This window comes from Amia ocellicauda, chromosome 14 (genome assembly GCF_036373705.1).
Source record: "Amia ocellicauda isolate fAmiCal2 chromosome 14, fAmiCal2.hap1, whole genome shotgun sequence".
Taxonomy (NCBI): domain Eukaryota; kingdom Metazoa; phylum Chordata; class Actinopteri; order Amiiformes; family Amiidae; genus Amia; species Amia ocellicauda.
In genome coordinates, this window is record NC_089863.1 from 4271411 (window position 1) to 4289228 (window position 17818).

Genomic DNA, 17818 nt, shown 5'->3' on the forward strand with positions numbered 1-17818 from the left:
TAGGGCAAGTTAATGGATTTTAAAGAGCTGCCATAGGATTTAAGCACCTGAAACTGAACAGTGGTTTTAAAAACTGCTACAATGTTAGAAGCCCTATGTGAACTCAAGCATAGGTCACAGTATCACATGCTCATACCACATCATATGTACAGGACAGCTGACCGTTATGGGAAAGTGTGACTCTTGTGCCCAGTAGCCCCCCAGTATGTCCTTGGGGCTTTTCCAGGGTGCTTCAGGAAAGGTCTTGGGGGGTGTGAAGTACTGTGCCTGGGTTTTGAGCGACCTCTGATTGTCAGGGGGCCAAGAACCCCCTCCCAGTCTGGACAGGGCAAGCACAAGAGTGGACACTGAATTAACTGCTCATCAAATCTTTGGTTTGAAGCCCCAAAGAGATAAACATCCCCTCAGTTCAACCAGCAGATGGAGACAGGATGCATGATACCTGCGTTGGGAGTCTGATCTCTAGCTCTCCCGGAATATCTGGACTGGAGGGCAGAGCCACAGCTGGAGTCACAGCAAGCGCACACTGGGTCGCTCCCGTCCACAGACTGCCACCTAGAGAGACCAGGGGGGTCAGCAGGAGCTCTAGAGAGCACAGGCCCCCCAGCCCCTCCTGGACACCGACCTGTTGGCTCCAGTGTTGAAGGAGCAGGCCTTGTTCACAGAGTCCACGTCCTGCGAGGCTGTGGTCACCTTCAGCAGGCAGGTGATGTAGATCTGGAGAGCAATGGAGAGGCATGACTCTCCCACCAATAGACAGGACAGCCCTCACAGCTCCACACAGTCACCCCACAGGGACTCACCGAGCTCCTGGAGTCCTGATTGAACCTGAAGGCGTCCAGCTGCATCTGGAGTTTGGTGGAGTCCAGGGGCCTCGGCATGAACTGGGAGCTGGAGCCGGTCACCTTGGCATCACTCAGACACCGGAGAAGGCCAACACAAGGGTCTCCATTAGCATCCAAGGCCAAGCAGCCTCTGATAGCAAGGTCCCAAAACAGAAGACTTAACAGCTAGCGTGAGGGCACAGACTCACCCGTGGTTGCCAATGAAGGTGTAGCTGGGGGAGGAGGTCTGGTCAGGCTGCAGGGTGGCCACACAGCTGTCCACAAACAGCCGCAGGGGCACATGGTTGGCCTGGTTGACGGAGGCTTGGATGTTCATGACGTCCCCCAGGAAGTATACGTTGGAGGGTCTCTGTGAGCTCCAGTCATCTGTGGAGACATGAAACCCCTCCAGCACAGAGCAGCGGCCCTGCAGAGTAAGAGGGGTGGAGGGGTCGAGCCCTACCAGTCATGAGCTGGAGGTGAAAGGGACCCAGGTGTGGAGCCAGGGAGAGGACAGATGAGGACAATGTCCACATGAACCAGGACTTCCATTGCCAGGGAATGGAGTCTGGTTTCAACCCAGTCAGTCCGGCACTACAGAGCTCTGAGGAAGAGCATGTTCTTCTCACCTCATGTAGCTGCACTGCACGCTCACCACCGCGGGATTGGTTCTCACGATGGGGGTGTTGGGAAGCGGGCTCGGGTTGTACTGGAGCAAGAAGCTGTACACGAGCTTGTCCCCCATGGTCTACAGGACAGAGGGAATAAGCGGTTAAGAGTTTGCAGTTCAATGCTGCTTGGAGACAGGAGTCAAACATCACAGCCATACCGACAGCACGCTGCCACAGCCCTGCAGCTCTGACTGGAAGAACAGGATCTGCACCGAGTCATCCTCTGTGTCCACCGGGCAGCCCCCCAGGTGGACATCTGAGGCCTCTATCAGCTGGCCGGTGCCGAACAGGTCTCGCTTCACTGACACCTGGATATTCGTCTCTCCACACAATGCCGACACCACCTGGGAGAGGTTCTGGCCCGATGGACCAGAGTCTCATAAAACTACCTTAGTTGCAAGTGGCTGTGCGGGGGGTGCCTTCCAATGCCGGCGCCTACGTCTGGCATTACCAAGTGCCACAAACACAAACAGCACCAACAGCCCACAACAAGAATCACTAAAAGCCACCATTGGCCCCCCGACTTCTGCTACAGAGATGAATCCACACTACCCCTTAGCACCCTTCCCTCTTAAATCTTAATTGGGCTTCAATCGGAGCCTGACAATATCAAGAAAATGCCTAATTTAATAATCTACTAATAAAAAATATAATAAACCCATTCTCAAAATATGTACGGGATTCTCTTTGGTGATTTCATGTATGGATATGTGTATGTTGTCATATTTTTGTCATGTCAGGTTATTTTCATTATCAGTGAAAAGGCTACAGCGAGCGGCGCAGCCCTCATCAGAGGTGAATTATTATGAATGGGTTAACCAGAGAGACAGATCCGTCAATAGTTATATTTAAATGACAGGTATCGACTAAATGCGCTTGACAGATAGACCAAGACCCGGACACACGGATGGAAACCAAGCCCCTCGGACTCCTGCAAGACCTTCTTTGCACCGAGAGTGGCGGGAGTGGGGGTGGAGCAGCTCCGTGCTCGTGCTCGTTTGGTGTCCATTAATATCTAAGTGATCCAAGGATCCTATCCAGTCTGGGTTCGCTTGCTTTGACACAGTGTTTCGCTGTGCTGCTGCTCACACTTGCCTTGTGTACAAACTCGGGTATATGTGGTGCATTCAAAGGTTTTTACAGCAGTTCTTTATTTCTGACACTTATATCTCACACAAAGTTCAAATAAGCTGCAAAATGACTCCCTCACATACAGCAGCATTGTACGCATGTTAACTATTTGCATTTTATTCAATTTACAAAGAAAAAAAATACATACCTTGGTGTAACACTGTTGATGAAAATAGCCCAATATTCAATTGTGCTAAGATTACAGAGGCCGTTAAGAAGTAAGAACATCAGAACATCAGAAAGTTTACAAAGTAGAGGAGGCCATTCGCTCCATTGTGCTTGTTTGGTGTCCATTAATAACTAAGTGATCCAAGGATCCTATCCAGTCTGTTTTTGAATGTTCCCAAATTGTTACTTCAACCACATCGCTGGGGAGTTTGTTCAGATTGTGACACCTCTCTGTGTGAAGAAGTGTCTCCTGTTTTCTGTCTTGAATGCCTTGAAGCCCAATTTCCATTTGTGTCCCCGGGTGCGTGTGTCCCTGCTGATCTGGAAAAGCTCCTCTGGTTTGATTTGGTCGATGCCCTTCATGATTTTGAAGACTTGGATCAAGTCCCCACGTAATCTCCTCTGTTCCAGGGTTCCTCAGTCTCTCAGTAGGACATTCCCTTCAGACCTGGAATAAGTCTGGTTGCTCTCCTCTGAACTGCCTCTAGAGCAGCGATATCTTTCTTGAAGTGTGGAGCCCAGAACTGTCCACAGTATCCAGATGAGCTCTAACTAGTGCATTGTACAGTCTGAACATGACTGCCCTTGTTCTCAATTCTACACTTTTGACAATATACCCTAGCATTGTGTTTGCCTTTTTTATTGCTTCCAAACATTGTTTGGATGGAGAAAGTGAGGAGTCCACATAGACTCCTAGGTCTTTCTCATGCGTTACTTCATCTAGTTCTATTCCTCCCATAGTGTAATTATAGTGGACATTTTTGTTACCTGCATGTCATACCTTGCAATTGTCCACATTGAATTTCATCTGCCAGGTGTCGGCCCACAACTGAATATTATCTAAATCCCTCTGAATAGCCTGTGCTGCCGAGGTTGTATCTGCTGAGCCACCTATTTCAGTATCATCTGCAATTTTGACAAGTTTACTAACTATCCCAGAGTCCAGATCATTAATATAGATTAGAAAAAGCACAGGCCCTAGTACTGATCCCTGTGGAACTCCACTAACAACCTCACTCCAGTTAGAAGCGACTCCTCTAATCGACACCCTCTGTTTCCTATACTTCAACCAGTTCATAATCCATCTACTTACATTACCCTGAATGCCTACAGCTTCCAATTTGAGGATCAGTCTTTGGTGTGGAACCTTATCAAAAGCTTTCTGAAAATCTAAGTATATCATATCATATGCTTTCACATGAACTACAGCTGCAGTTGCATGTTCAAAAAATTCCAATAAATTAGTAAGACATGATCTGCCTCTTCTAAACCCATGTTGACTATCTCCAAGAATATGGTTTTCATTAAGATGCTCCTCTATTTTCTGTCTAATCATTTGTTCCAACATTTTACAGGTGATGCAGGTGAGACTGATTGGTCTGTAATTTCCTGGCTCAGTTTTGTCCCCTTTCTTGTGGATTGGTTTGACATTTGCTGTCTTCCAGTCAGTTGGCACATCCCCTGTTATAAGTGTCTTTTGGAATATTTGAGTTAGCGGCCTACATTTCTTTTTCCAAATTTCTTTAAGTACTGTTGGAAATATCCCATCTGGCCCAGGTGATTTGTTTGTTTTTAATTCTGCTAGTCCATTTAGTACCTCCTCCTCATTTATCTTGATCTCTTTTAGGATTTGACTGAACTGATTGTTAACCTGTGGCATGTTATCCTTTTTTTCTTTTGTAAAAACATCTGTGAAACACTCATTTAGAACATTTGCCACATCTTGTTCATTTTCAAAGATACTTCAATTTTTGCCCTTTATCTGTTTCACTTCATCTTTTATTGACCTCTTGCTGTTGTACTACTGAAAAAAGCTCTTTGCATTAGTTTTAGCTCCAAGAGCTATGTTTCTTTCTATTTCCCTCTTTGCTTTCCTGATCCCTTTCTTAAGATCTCCTTGCAGTTCAACATATTCTTTGTATATTGTTTCTCCATCCCTTACAAGATTTTCTTTCTCTTGATATTTTTTTGCGTACTTCTATTAAACCATTTTGGCCAATATTTGTTGGTTCTCAATTTGCTAAGTTTTGGTACAAATTTCTCCTGAGCCTCAAGTAGTATATTCTTAAAATATAACCATCCATTTTCAACTGACTCTGTATCCAGTGTGCTCCAGTCTACCTCTTCTAAGTGCTGCCTCATACCTTCAATGTTTGCTTTTCTGAAATTGTAGACCATTGTTTTAGACTTGGTCCTTGTTTCTTGAAAGAATACCTCAAAGCTAACCATATTGTGATCACAGTTTGCCATTGGTTCTCTAACTAGTGTCCCTCTGACTCTATCTTGGTCATTTGAAAAGATCAAGTCAATACATGCGCTCTCTCTGGTTGGTTCCCTGACAAATTGAGTTAGAAAGCAGTCATTTACCATCTCAACCATCTCTATTTCTGCCTCTGTAGTCCCAACTATGTTTGGGAAATTGAAGTCCCCCATTATAAAACCCACATCCTTGCTACATGCAGTCCTGATTACACTGTACAATGCAACATCTTGCTGACTATCTGAATTGGGTGGTCTGTAACACACTCCTACCACTAATCCTCCAGATCTCTTGTTCAATAGATTCACACAAACATTCTGTTTCGTTACCCCACCACCTCTTCGATTTTGCCTGTCTGTCCTAAACTGTGTGTATGTTTTCAACTTGTATTCATCCACATCATTTTCTGTAAGCCATGTTTCTGTCACTCCTACAACATCATAGTCACATTCCAGCACTGTGGCTTCTAGGTCTAACATCTTGTTCCTTATACTCCTGGCATTGAGGTACAAACATTTCAGGACTTTCCTACTAGCAGTTTCCCTTTGTTTCTCCCATTGTCAGAGCTCCCTGCATCCCCGGGTCCCTAGTTTAATAGATTCTCAATTACTCTGCACATACGCTCTCCCAATGCATTAGCCCCCCTTCTGTTTAGATGTACACCATCAGGTTTGTACAGGTCCCATCTATCCCAGAAGAAAGACCAATGCTCCATAAATCTAAAACCCTCTTCCCTACACCAAGCTTTCAACCACGTGTTGAACTTTCTAATCTCTGCCTGTCTCCCTGGGCTGGCACGTGGTACTGGAAGTATTTCAGAGAAAACTACTGTGGAGTTTCTGCTCTTTAGTTTCTTTCCTAACTCCTTAAATGTGTCTTGCAGAACCTCTGCCCTTCCTTTTCCTATGTCATTGGTTCCAATGTGGACCATGACCAGTGGATTCCCCCCAGCTTTGGCCAGTAGCCCGTCTACTAGTTTAGGGAGATCTGCAACCTGAGCACCAGGCAGGCAAGATACCATGCGGGTCTCCTTGTCACTAGAACACACTGTGTGATCTACACCTCTAAGAATTGAGTCTCCTACTGTAACTACCTCCCTGTTCTGAGGGGGAGTGGGGACCATGGTGCTCTGGTGCTCAACTGCCACCCTCCCATCACCCTCTGAGCCGTCACTGTCCAACTTGGTGTCCAGCAGTTGGAACCTGTTGGGCAATTCTAGCTCTTGGGGTGTCTCTAAGGGTTGTGGACGCCCTTTTCTGCGGTTATGACCTACTGTAACCCAGCAGTTCTCTACGCTGTCCTGCTCTAAAGTCTCAACTCTCCTAGGTTTTGGCGTGCACACCATCTCTCTCATGGGCTGATTGACTAATTATTCTATATCACTAATACAGCAGAGATCAACAAGCTGGGCCTCAAGATCACGGCCCCTGATCTTTAGGGTTTCAACATGCTCACAACGTTCACAAATGAAATCTTCTTGGATGAGTTCATCCAGGGAGGCAATCATTCTGCAAACTTGACATTGTAGTGGCCAGTGGCAAGTTTGAAAGATTTTTTTTGGGCTCTTGGTTTCTGTCTCCTGGTCAATTGCTTGACTTTTTTGTTACCGTGAAACAGCGCAGCTTTCCCAACAGCAGCTTTAAGCACATTTTTGACTACTTGCCCCAAATTCATACCTAACTGGCTCCACCTGGCTACTAAGGATCAATTCAGCACAATGCAGTTTGGTGCTTCTCCAGACAGTGTGACTCATTCTCACAGTGTTTTGGAGTTTCTTCATCATCCACTCAAACCTCATATTGAAAGATATATAGGTATCACATTGTGGGAGACCATCTCAGGAAGCAGTTTTGGTAAAGGTGGTTTATTGTGAATAGGCTTCATTAAGCACTACTGTAACTTTCTGCCAAATCTGTCCACAGTGTTACAGAAATTGTTTGCTGAGTGGGAGCAAATGGAAGTGGTCTGAGAAGTGTAACCATGCTTTCAAGGTGTCTAAAACAGTGATTAGTATTATATTACTGGTCCTGGAGTACCCCCTGCCCTGCTGGTTATTGTTCCAACTGAGGTCTTAATTGTTTAATTGAATCCTTAATTGACCTAGCAAAGCAATATACCATTCAATTAAGTAATTAAGAACTAGGTTGGAACAAAAACCAGCAGGGCAGGAGGTGCTCCAGGACCGGTTTGAAAACCCCTGTATTAGGGCATTTTACATGTTTAAACTTCAAAGAGCTGCCTGGCTCCCTTGCGGGGCAGATACAGTATGATCGCTGATAAAGAACTTAGGCACAGTGGGGAGGAGGAGTGTGATCCAGAAGCAGAGGAGTCAGGTCCAGAGCTTGTCCAGCAGACACACCCTCTACCCCCCACCCCAATTGGAGTTGATGCTGGAACAAAAACCAGCAGGGTAGGGGGTCCAGGACCAGGAGGTAGCAGTGGAGTGCCTCCACACCCCACTCAGTGGTCAGGCACTCCTTCTCGATGGTGCTGTACTTATGCTCCCGAGGGGATAGCTTCCTGCTGAGGAAGACTATCAGGTGTTTCTCATCCCCAATCCGCTGGGACAGCACTGCACCCAAACCAATATCCGAGGCATCTGTCTGAAAAAATAAAAGGAAGAGAAAAGTCAGGGCATTAACAACCGTACCTATGGCATTTAAATTCTGTTTTAGTTGTTCCAATGTACACTTTACAACATTCATTTTGATCGTTAACACTAATGTCACAAAGGTAACCACCAGGGGGAGCTGCGGCCCCTTAACCTCCGACAACTCTCCACTCAGCTCCACCCCTAAGCACAGAATAGATCTCAGGGTTGGCACACCCGACACAACAGCCAGGTTACACACCGTTCTTTTATTACCAGGAGAGCACCCCCCAAGTCAATAAATTAATTTAAAATAGCCTTTACTCATACAGGGCAAATTATGCAATTAATGATCAGTTCTAAATTATGGATCCAAGAAACAAAAAACGAAATTAACCCCAAATCACTCTCCCACACAACCCGAATATTGTCCAGGTTCCTCTTAATGCTTCTGCCACCCTCTGGCTGGCCCACCCTTTGCTGCTTTCAACCCAGATTCACACCAGGAACCCTCTAGACCAGTTCTGCAACGTAAAGAGAAATAACCCAGCACAAGCCCCCACTCAGGCAATAGTTCTCTTCCTGCCCATCAAGAATTTCCATTTGCTCTGGCTCAACAGGTCTTTCAACCCCTAACGCCACTCATCACCATAGACAGAACTACCTCCCACTTTCTCCCACCTTCTAAAGTCAGGTAAGTAACACAAAATACAACTTCCTTTGTCAAAGTGAAGTGTCCATTTCTCCACCAGGGTCTTCTTAGAGTCCATGGCCCTATAAGCTTCAGAGACACAGAAACAGGGAGGTCTCAGGAGCCAATGCCCCAAACCTCAGCCCTCTGTATGTGGGTGTGGATACAGTCTTGTCAAGGTCCAATCTCTTTTAACCCGGCACCAATACAGTTCCATGTGGAGCAGCCAGCGTCTCTGTAGGGCAGGGGTCTCAAACTCAATCCATGGAGGGCTGTGTATATGCTAGTTCCAACTGAGTCCTCAATTATTTAATTGATCTAATTGTTTAATTAGCAACATACATTTAAACACCTATCCGATTCAATCTGACCTGGCCACTGAGCAAGGGTGGAGGTTCCTGGCCAAAGGGGTGGATACATAACCATGTGTGGTGCTATCAATCAGCAGGGGGTTGTCCATTGCCATTTCACACTTGGCCCTTACAACACAGAACTCCTTCTGGTATTCCTTGATGCAGTGTATGACCTTTTTTGCCACCCCCAGAGAGACAACATGTTTTCCTACATGAATCTTCCATTTTGATGAGAGTGTTTTATTTTTCTAAACACAGTGTTTTCTTAATGCTCAGTGTGAGAAACAGATAAGATGTATGTGTATGTGATTCTGACCTGATTATTTGCTTTTGAGGGCTGTGTATATAGTTATTAAGCCAAAATTTCATTTTTCCCTGTGTGTGTAAGGTTTTGTAGATATATTTTTATAATGTTTTATAATGGGCATAATGTTAACAGTTTAGGGGTATTGGGGTATTATTCAGAGAATAGTGTGTATGCAATTGGGAGAAACTGTAACACGGCCACAATCAATGAAGCAACCCACTCACAGTTGCGCTCAATTGCAGAAATAAAACCTGTGCATATGCAACCCAGCTCCAGAAATACACACAAAACACTAATATATGTGCTAATATTAGACTACATACCTACCTATCTAACATAATAATATATTTTCTGACCAAATTGCATGGCATAATCTTGCATTTGAATATGATTGTTACAAAAATATATAAGGAAATAATTGCTCTGCTCTTTCTGTGCATTTAGTTAATTAATTTCCATTGATAGTGTATCTGAGAATATAATATTTTGCAGTGTGGAAGCTTTATCTTCAGCTTGCTATATGTTGTACGACAGACTGTACAATGTCTAAATATTTTTCTTACTCCAAATTTGTGTCCTTGCTCCCTTGCTGCTGAAGTGCCCACGAATAATAATTTTGTGGGGAATTGATTGAGGTCACTCACTCAGACAGAGGGTAGCATGGTAATTTGAGAAAGACAGCCCCAATTACAATTATGATTTATCTTACCCCTTGGTCCCCTTACATCTCCAATTGAATTAACTTACAGCAAAGTCACGTGTCAGTCCTCATTGCCCATGACAGATGATAATATTGTCACAGAATGGAAACTAGAAGCCCCAACCCAGATTGAACAAGAGTTTTCATAAGGAAGTGACACACAGAATAGACCCACAAGCTCCGAGTTGGCATTCTCACAATTCATACAATTGTCCCTGTTGAAGCTCAACCAGACCAACAACACTTATCCCAGTGCTGGGTTTGCCTCCCCTCCCTGAAAATCTCAGTTTGAGGAGTGAAGAAAAAAGAAGGTAAGAATCACAAAGAGCTTGCTGTGTTTAATATGAGAAGTATTTAGAGTCTGTTGTTCAGTGAGACCTTTTCTTAAGAGATCTTCATGGTTTCTCTCTATGTATTTCTGCCTTATGGTCTATATTATACTGTAGACTCTATGACATAAAGCATCAGCTTTTAAACAAAGTGTACGGTACCTGAGGATATTTATTTGAATGATTAAATGATAACATTAAAAAAATAAACACATTCATCTAGAGGTTTTGAAGTGGAAGTGATACTTTTGGAAACTTACTGTGGTTTGAATTCTCTCACTTGTCTTCAAGCTTGGCACCCAGCCCTGAAAGCGAGCTATAGCAGTATTTTTTTTAGGCAGCACAAAAACACCATCAAGCCTGTTGACAGCACGGAAAGCACAGTGCTGGCAGCAATATGTAAGTATCAGGGTCCGATTTTTATGTAACATCATACTGCTCATCCACGAGAATAGGAGCAATGATTTGATTTATTTTTTATAGACAATTATTTAATTCCTCTATTTCTGCAGGGGTTCAACCTACCTCCTCCATAGCTTAATAAACTTAAATTAGAGCAATTGTTAACTAAACAACTGATTACTAATTAAAAAGAAACTACACTTGCTACTAATAAATGGTTGGATGTATTCTGCATGTACTCTTACAGTCAGACCACTTGTGTTTCTGCAGCACTATGAAATATACAGCAAAGTCATTGGATTTTTCTTTCATGTTTTTAATTAAATCTATGTACACACAGGCAAAATTATATAAATTACCAAAGACCACACCACACTTGAAGTTGACTGCTGGGGATTTATAGTGCTGGAGGAAGTGGCTAACTTGGAGAGATAGAGATATACATCTTGTAACAGTTGTGTTCGTGGGGTGAGTAATCGGAGAGATTGTTGTGTTACTGAACGAGTGACTCATTGAAGCTGGGTGAGGTGACTGATATGGAAAGGGCAATGGCGACCTCTGGTGGGGGCATGTATACGTGCATTCAACTGTGGTTAAAGTGACTCCGGTTAGGTTGCATATATATTTATTATATACTGCACCTTCCGACCTGAATAAATAATTATATATTGTATTATTACAATAATGTTTAAAACATTAACTGTTGTACTGTCCATGCTTTCTGGCTGCACCTCAAACTCTGTTTATATATATATATATATATATATATATATATATATAAACTCACCTAAAGGATTATTAGGAACACCTGTTCAATTTCTCATTAATGCAATTATCTAACCAACCAATCACATGGCAGTTGCTTCAATGCATTTAGGGGTGTGGTCCTGGTCTAGACAATCTCCTGAACTCCAAACTGAATGTCTGAATGGGAAAGAAAGGTGATTTAAGCAATTTTGAGCGTGGCATGGTTGTTGGTGCCAGACGGGCCGGTCTGAGTATTTCACAACCTGCTCAGTTACTGGGATTTTCACGCACAACCATTTCTAGGGTTGAATCTCTGGATTCATGGATTAAGTCCTCTGAAAACAAGACTGGGTTGGTGTGGGGTGAGAAAGGCTAGTCAGACATGCAAGAAGCCAAGGGCAGGTTAACTGGCCAAAGTAAACAGAGACAGGAATCAAGGTTGTGAATACAGGCATGGGGTTGTGGGATTGGGAAAACAAAGTAAACTGGGCTATGGAAGCAAAAGGTCAGTTACACAGCAAGATCTATTGGGGAAAAATCCTTAGAAATGCTAACTCTCAAGAGAAGGCAAGACTTCACAGGGAAACTGGGACAAAGGAGGGTATAAATACCTTAGTTAATGAGCCAAGAAAGCAGAAGACAGGTGTGCAGGAAAATGGGATAATAAGGATCAGAAAAACCAATAATAGAGGTATTTGTGAACAAAGGGCAAGTTTAAAATGAATAAATGGGAGAAAGAGAGACATCTGGCATGAACTTGGGGATGTTCAGAGCACTACGGCAAGTCCAGCTGGACAAAAAGGGTCAGCACGGGTCTGTGTCGCTCTGCTGTCCCTCGTACAGTCATCACCCATCTCTGACTGACTGTCCCTCATCAACAGTCATTGCTTCCCACTGGACACTGGGACTTGCCCGTGGGTGGCGTAGCATGAGTCTTCAGTCTTTATTCTGGGGGTGGGAGTGGAGGAGGTCTCTGGTGGGTCCTCTCACTGCTGCAACTGGGCCAGGCCAGGAACGTTCACCGTGATCACCAGCTGTGTAGTGAGAGAACAACAGTGAGTTAACCCACACGATGGTAATGAGGGATCAACTAAGAGCTTAATTGGAATAAAAGCCAGTAGGACAGTGACCTCGGGATTAGAATCCTTCCTTGAACATTAAAAATAATGAATTCCACTGCGAGTAGCACTACTAATATTAATAGTAATACTACTACTACCACCAATCAATGTGACAGTCCAGCTGTGTGGCAGTGTGTCAGGGTGTCAGTGTGCCAGTGTACCGTCCTGCTGGCGGGGCTGCAGCAGCGCACGGCCTTCCTACAGTAGACGGCAAGCGTGTTGCACAGGACTGCGATGACCAGCTGCACCAGGAACTGCTCATCGCTGGCGTGATAACGTAACTCCTGCAGACACACACACACAGCTGAGCAGGGAGCAGGGAGAGAACTGCTAGGCAGTGCCAGTGCTGTAAAGTACCCTCACCTACCTCTGTCTCGACCACACTGCACCAACCTACCTTCAGTCACTCGTCTCTCCATACATCCCCACCAGACCACTGCGCTCCTCCAGTGCCAGAAGGCTAACTCTGCCTCCTCTCCGCTCTCCTTCCTCCAGAGCCGCTCCTTCTCATCCCTGGCCCCTAAGTGGTGGAACGACCTGCCCATCGAAGTCAAAACAGCAGAGTCCCTGACCTCATTTCGGCGCTTACTCAAGACGCATCTCTTCCGACAGCACTTGTAATATTAGTCCTCTATCCCTTCTAGATAGCACTTCAGCTTATTATGCTCCTCAGGTTCTTGATTGTTCTCCTCCTTGCTCCCTTTCCCGTAGCCCTTGTCTGTAACCCTACATCTTGACAGCACTGAGTTTCACCGTCCAGGATGTAGGAAGTCTTTTACTGTACTTGCATAAATTGTAATTGGAATTTGTAAAATGTATTTTGAATTGCTATGTTTTAGCTAAGTTGAATTTGTTATGATTGATACCTTGTACTTCTCTGTATTTTTGCACTTATGTTGTAAGTCGCCCTGGATAAGGGCGTCTGCCAAGAAATAATAATAATAATAATAATAATAATAATAATAATAATAATAATAATAATAATAATAATAAAGTACCTTCGGATAAATATTTTCAGAGACTCTGCAGCAGTCCAATCCAGTTCAGTCAGACAGACAGAGAGAGCGGCAGTGAGTGAGAGAGAGAGAAAGAGATAGACAGACAGACAGAGAGAGTGCACTCACTATGAGCTGCTGGCACACCCTCTCTTGAACCATTGTTGTGTTCTCTCATTGCCAGCAGATGTTGACAATGGGTCCGTGGCTGAAGATGAAAAAATAGGCAACGAGGACAATGGCAGAACACACACACCCTATGATCTCCATGGCCATGCAGGCCTTAATCTGCAAGCAAGGCAGAGTGCATATCATTATAATACTATCTACTAGCAGCTCTTAATACCATGATTTGCATTAATAATTTGTTTCATTATCCATCTTGCAAAGAACAGGAGAATTCCAGCATCTGATATAATTTAAACATTAACACAGTCATCTTCATAATATTTAATATTGCTTTGTTTTTGTTTAATAAGCTTCTGACAAGGCCTTTTATAATTATTGTAATTTTTATTATTGAACTGATCTCCCCACTCATGACTCACTCTGGGTATGTGCAGGTTACATGCTGATATCACAACGCCACCTGCTGTAAAAGTCTGAAAAGACAGGACAGGGTTAGAGAGATGGGGAGAGGAGAGAGACAGAGCCGCCACAGACAAACACGGAGGGACAAAGACATGTACAGAGAGACAGAAACATGGAAGGACAGACAGACGCACAGACAGAGATACGGGGAGTCAGAGACGCACAGAGAGAGAGACACAGAGGGACAGAGAGACTCACAGACAGACAGAGAGACAGACGCACAGTCGACTTACCATAAGATTGCTGACTAGTTTGAGGATGATTTTAAGCATCTCCTCCATTTCAGAGACCATGCTCATGACCGCGATGCTGAGCACGTACACGCCATACAAACATACATACACACATAATAATAATAATAATAATAATAATAATAATAATAATAATAATAATAATAATAATATTATTAATGTTTTGTTTACGTTTGCACGTCCACGTTTTTTCATAAAAAAATAAATACTTCAACGCATTGTCGCCGACATAATGAGGTTCAATATATTGTTCATTCAGTTACGATCTGTGAAGCGTTTGATCGTCCCCAGAGTTCAGGTGCCATCGGACAACTGGACACAAATAAGGACAGAGTCCAGTTTCAAACGGACCTTTGGACGCTGTTCGGTCGATCATTGCACACACGCGCACACATAACAGTCTCTTTGGCAAGGGCTGTCTTACCGGATGCGATTCTCTACTTTGCTTCCCAAAGTAAAAACGTATTTGAATCGTCTGCAAGTTGCAAAAGGAGCGAGCTTTTCAACTGAAAACAAGACGAGGGGAAAACATCTGCACTTAGCTGTGCCTCATTTCCGCCCACTCCCCCTTTCTGTGTTGAAAACACAGTGTGTCTCAGTGCGGGGGCGGTCAGAGACCCCTTCTGCAACTTCTCCACCATCTGCAGCTCTGCATTGGCCAGATGTATCGTGGCTGCAAACTAATGGACGGAAATCCAGTGTTTCACGCTGTTTTCATACACGCATGTCCAGTATAGCTCTAGTGTGAAGTACACGGTTCTGTGGGCGCTGCAATGGTACACAATCCGATTTCAAACCCAATGTGGTCCTCTGTGTGATTTATTTGAAACGTGAAAACGGGAAGGTTGTACGTAACATATGCAAATAATCTTTACACACCACTGTACTGTCGAACTGCAGCCCATGCAGAATGAGCGATAGACTCCTACAGGAGATGAAGGAGGTTGTAGCTAGAAGTCAAAGCGGGGGGCAGGGGGAAGGGAGGAAGCAATGGAAATAAGACCCCAATAGTGCCTCCCGCTATTGACAGAGCAGTTGTGAGGATTATTTAAGATTGAATTGTGGGAGAAAATTTAAATTTCGATTTGTGCATGAGAATTATTGCTTTTCATGAATGCAGAAGTTAAAATGGAGCAGTAGTTTCACCCCAGAACTGGGTGCATTACATGTAATATTCAATGGCACGGGCTCTGCCAACATAATGCACACACTCCGGTACAGTCTCAGATGAAATCTATTCGTCATGTGTGGGGCAGAGTATTTGATTTATGGAAAGCTTTTGAGATGCAAGTCAGGCTTGGTGATGAAAATTTGGAAAAGTAACCCCCACTGGTGACAATTGTGCACTACAGCAGGTAGCAACCTTACAGCACCAAAGTCAGCACCCTGCTGAAGCAAGTTAATACAACAGTATATTTTCCAAATCAAAGAGGGTACTGATCGACATAAGCCTAGTTGTAAATGCAAAGCTGGCTTTATGCCTATAGTAATGCATATAGGTGCCACTGAAGGAAACTGATAGACAGGGACTTGTGGATGTGATTGGGGTTCCGCGCACAAGGTAATGCCAGAAAGCACACACAAGACCATTCAGATTTTATTTGACAAATTTGCTCCATTCACAGTTGGGTCTTCTGCACCACAGGCCACGCTCTCCACACAGCAGCCAGCCCCAGAGCACCAAGCACCAGCACAGTGCAGGCAACCACTCCCAGCACAGCATAGCTGAAGACCTGGGGCCCTGTGGGGACAGGAGAGGGACAGGCGGCTCACAGAGGCACAGAAAACACAGGGCCAAGCCCCAGCAGAGTCCAGCTCCCCTCCTCACCTTCACTGGGAGAAGCCCTCCTGTCCACAGCAGGGAGCTCAGCAGCCATCAGGATCACTTCCCCACTGGACACCACTGCAGTCTCCCCAGGGGCCCTATGTACTGGGGCCACAGATCTCCCTGCAGGACAGGAGCAGCATTAAAGCAGCCAAGAGCAGGCCCAGTAACAGAAGGGCATTTCGCCAGTAGGATCTCCCTGTGCTGGCATTGAGACCCATCAATCCCCATCCAGCTACTCACGTATTCTGCGGCTGCACTGAGGGACACAGCTGTCCGTGGCATTAGGTCGGCACACGGCTGCACTACAGTGGATGAACACCTGGGGGAGCAAGAGATGCAGCTCAATACAAACCCATTCAATCCAGTGAAGCCCATTGAGCTCCTCTGACAGGCCCTCACCGTCTCCTTCAGAGGGAGCTGGGAGCCAGCGTCCACAAAAGTAAACATCTGGACCACAAAGCGCTCGTAGTGCGTTGGGTACAGCAGCCTGGAGGAGCCGCCCACAGGAATCAAGCTGGTCTGGTACGGGTCATCTTTGTACGGACACCTGGAAGGACAACCACACCCGGGTCAAGAGCTCTGCCAAAACCAGCAGCACAGGCTGGCCAGCAGGAGAGACAGGGCTCCAGTTACCTGTTCACCAGCAGGCTCCACTGGGGCTGGCCGAGAGGGTTGGAGGTGGACGTTGCCCAGCAGTCTTCCAGGGTCAGGATGATGTTGGGGTCAGTCCTGTTCAGGATGCGAACCTCAACATACACAGGATCCCGCAGGACCTTGGTCACAGGGTAGTCCACATCCCTGTAGTAGGAGTCATACACGGCTTCTACAGAGGAACAGTAGGAAGCCAACATGCATTGGAAGCCATTCACTGCCACGGCCCTGTGGACAGCTGGAAACAGTACCTGTTGCAATCCTGAGCTCCACACTGAGGGGCCCCGGGGCCACGACTGAAGGGGGAGGGGGGGCCGCAGTGTAGACTACAGCCTCCACAGGAAGCAGCTCACTGCCCGAGTACCTGCACAGGAAGGTCAGCCTGGAGGGAGAAGCAGCCAGCAGTGGATCAGTCAGGACCCTGACCAAGGGGAAGCGCCACTGGGGGCACAAGGGAGCCACTCACTCATAGAGGCTGTCCCTGGTGATGGAGCCATCAGGCCCCTTCTGAACGTCAAAGGCAGAGGACATCATGTTCTCATACAGCAGGTCTCCCCCCTCAGCCTGGAACACCAATCACAGCCCACATTAGACACCAGACAGGGGGCACAGCAGGCAGCAGCTCCACACAGGGCTGCGATGCTCCTGGCAGTGCTGGGAGAGGCTCACCTTCAGGATGCTGCCGCAGGCACTGACTGGGAACTGGAACTTGGCAAAGCCAGCAGTGGTGCCGACAGGACTGCAGGGGGCGCTCTGACCCCCCAGCAGGCTGACGGTATCGAGGCTCAGCGGAGGGGTGGTGACGTCCCTGGGCACCACAACCACGAACTGCCCATCCGTGGTGCACTGCACCGTCACTGCAGGGAGAGGGCAGTATTGTAGCCAGGATTCAATCACACCAAGAGCACGACCTGCAGATCTGCAGCTGTGTTTCACTGGCGACCCTCTCACCGTCACTGCTGTAGTAACAGCGCTGTCTGGCCCTCGGATCAAAGCAGCAGTCACTCGCCTCACAGTCCGCGCTACTGACCGCCGGGTCTCCACACGCCATCTTCTCAGCCTCACTGACCTGACATTTCTGAACCTGGGCTAAAGACACACCAATGGCTGCTGCCAGCAGCACAGAGACACAAACCCAGACCCGCACATTGATCCCACACTTCTCCATCTCAAAACACTACAAACGAAGTAGCGAGAAACGGCGCTCA

At 45.8% G+C, this 17818-nt stretch overlaps 1 protein-coding gene and 1 pseudogene across 1 annotated transcript; both read right to left on the reverse strand.

The window, feature by feature from the left end:
- Window positions 1-585: 585 nt before the first annotated feature.
- LOC136768081 (zona pellucida sperm-binding protein 3-like) lies at window positions 586-1943 on the reverse strand (annotated as a pseudogene).
- A 13223-nt stretch (window positions 1944-15166) lies between these two features.
- LOC136768359 (zona pellucida sperm-binding protein 4) lies at window positions 15167-17806 on the reverse strand. Its single transcript, XM_066722531.1, has 9 exons — window positions 17562-17806; window positions 17280-17467; window positions 17077-17174; window positions 16862-16992; window positions 16593-16782; window positions 16359-16506; window positions 16200-16278; window positions 15960-16079; window positions 15167-15872 (listed from the first exon to the last, which is right to left on the reverse strand). Exons 1-9 carry the CDS (start codon window positions 17776-17778, stop codon window positions 15751-15753), a joined length of 1293 nt encoding a protein of 430 aa, XP_066578628.1. The 5' UTR covers window positions 17779-17806; the 3' UTR covers window positions 15167-15750.
- Window positions 17807-17818: the final 12 nt, after the last annotated feature.

Coding starts and splice junctions, on each gene's coding strand:
- LOC136768359 (XM_066722531.1), bottom strand. CDS start 17,778: ATGGAGAAGTGTGGGATCAATGTGCGGGTCTGGGTTTGTGTCTCTGTG. Junction 16,993..17,076: donor ACCAGGGACAGCCTCTATGA/GTGAGTGGCTCC, acceptor TTCTCCCTCCAG/GCTGACCTTCCTGTGCAGGT. Junction 16,783..16,861: donor GGAGCTCAGGATTGCAACAG/GTACTGTTTCCA, acceptor GTTCCTCTGTAG/AAGCCGTGTATGACTCCTAC.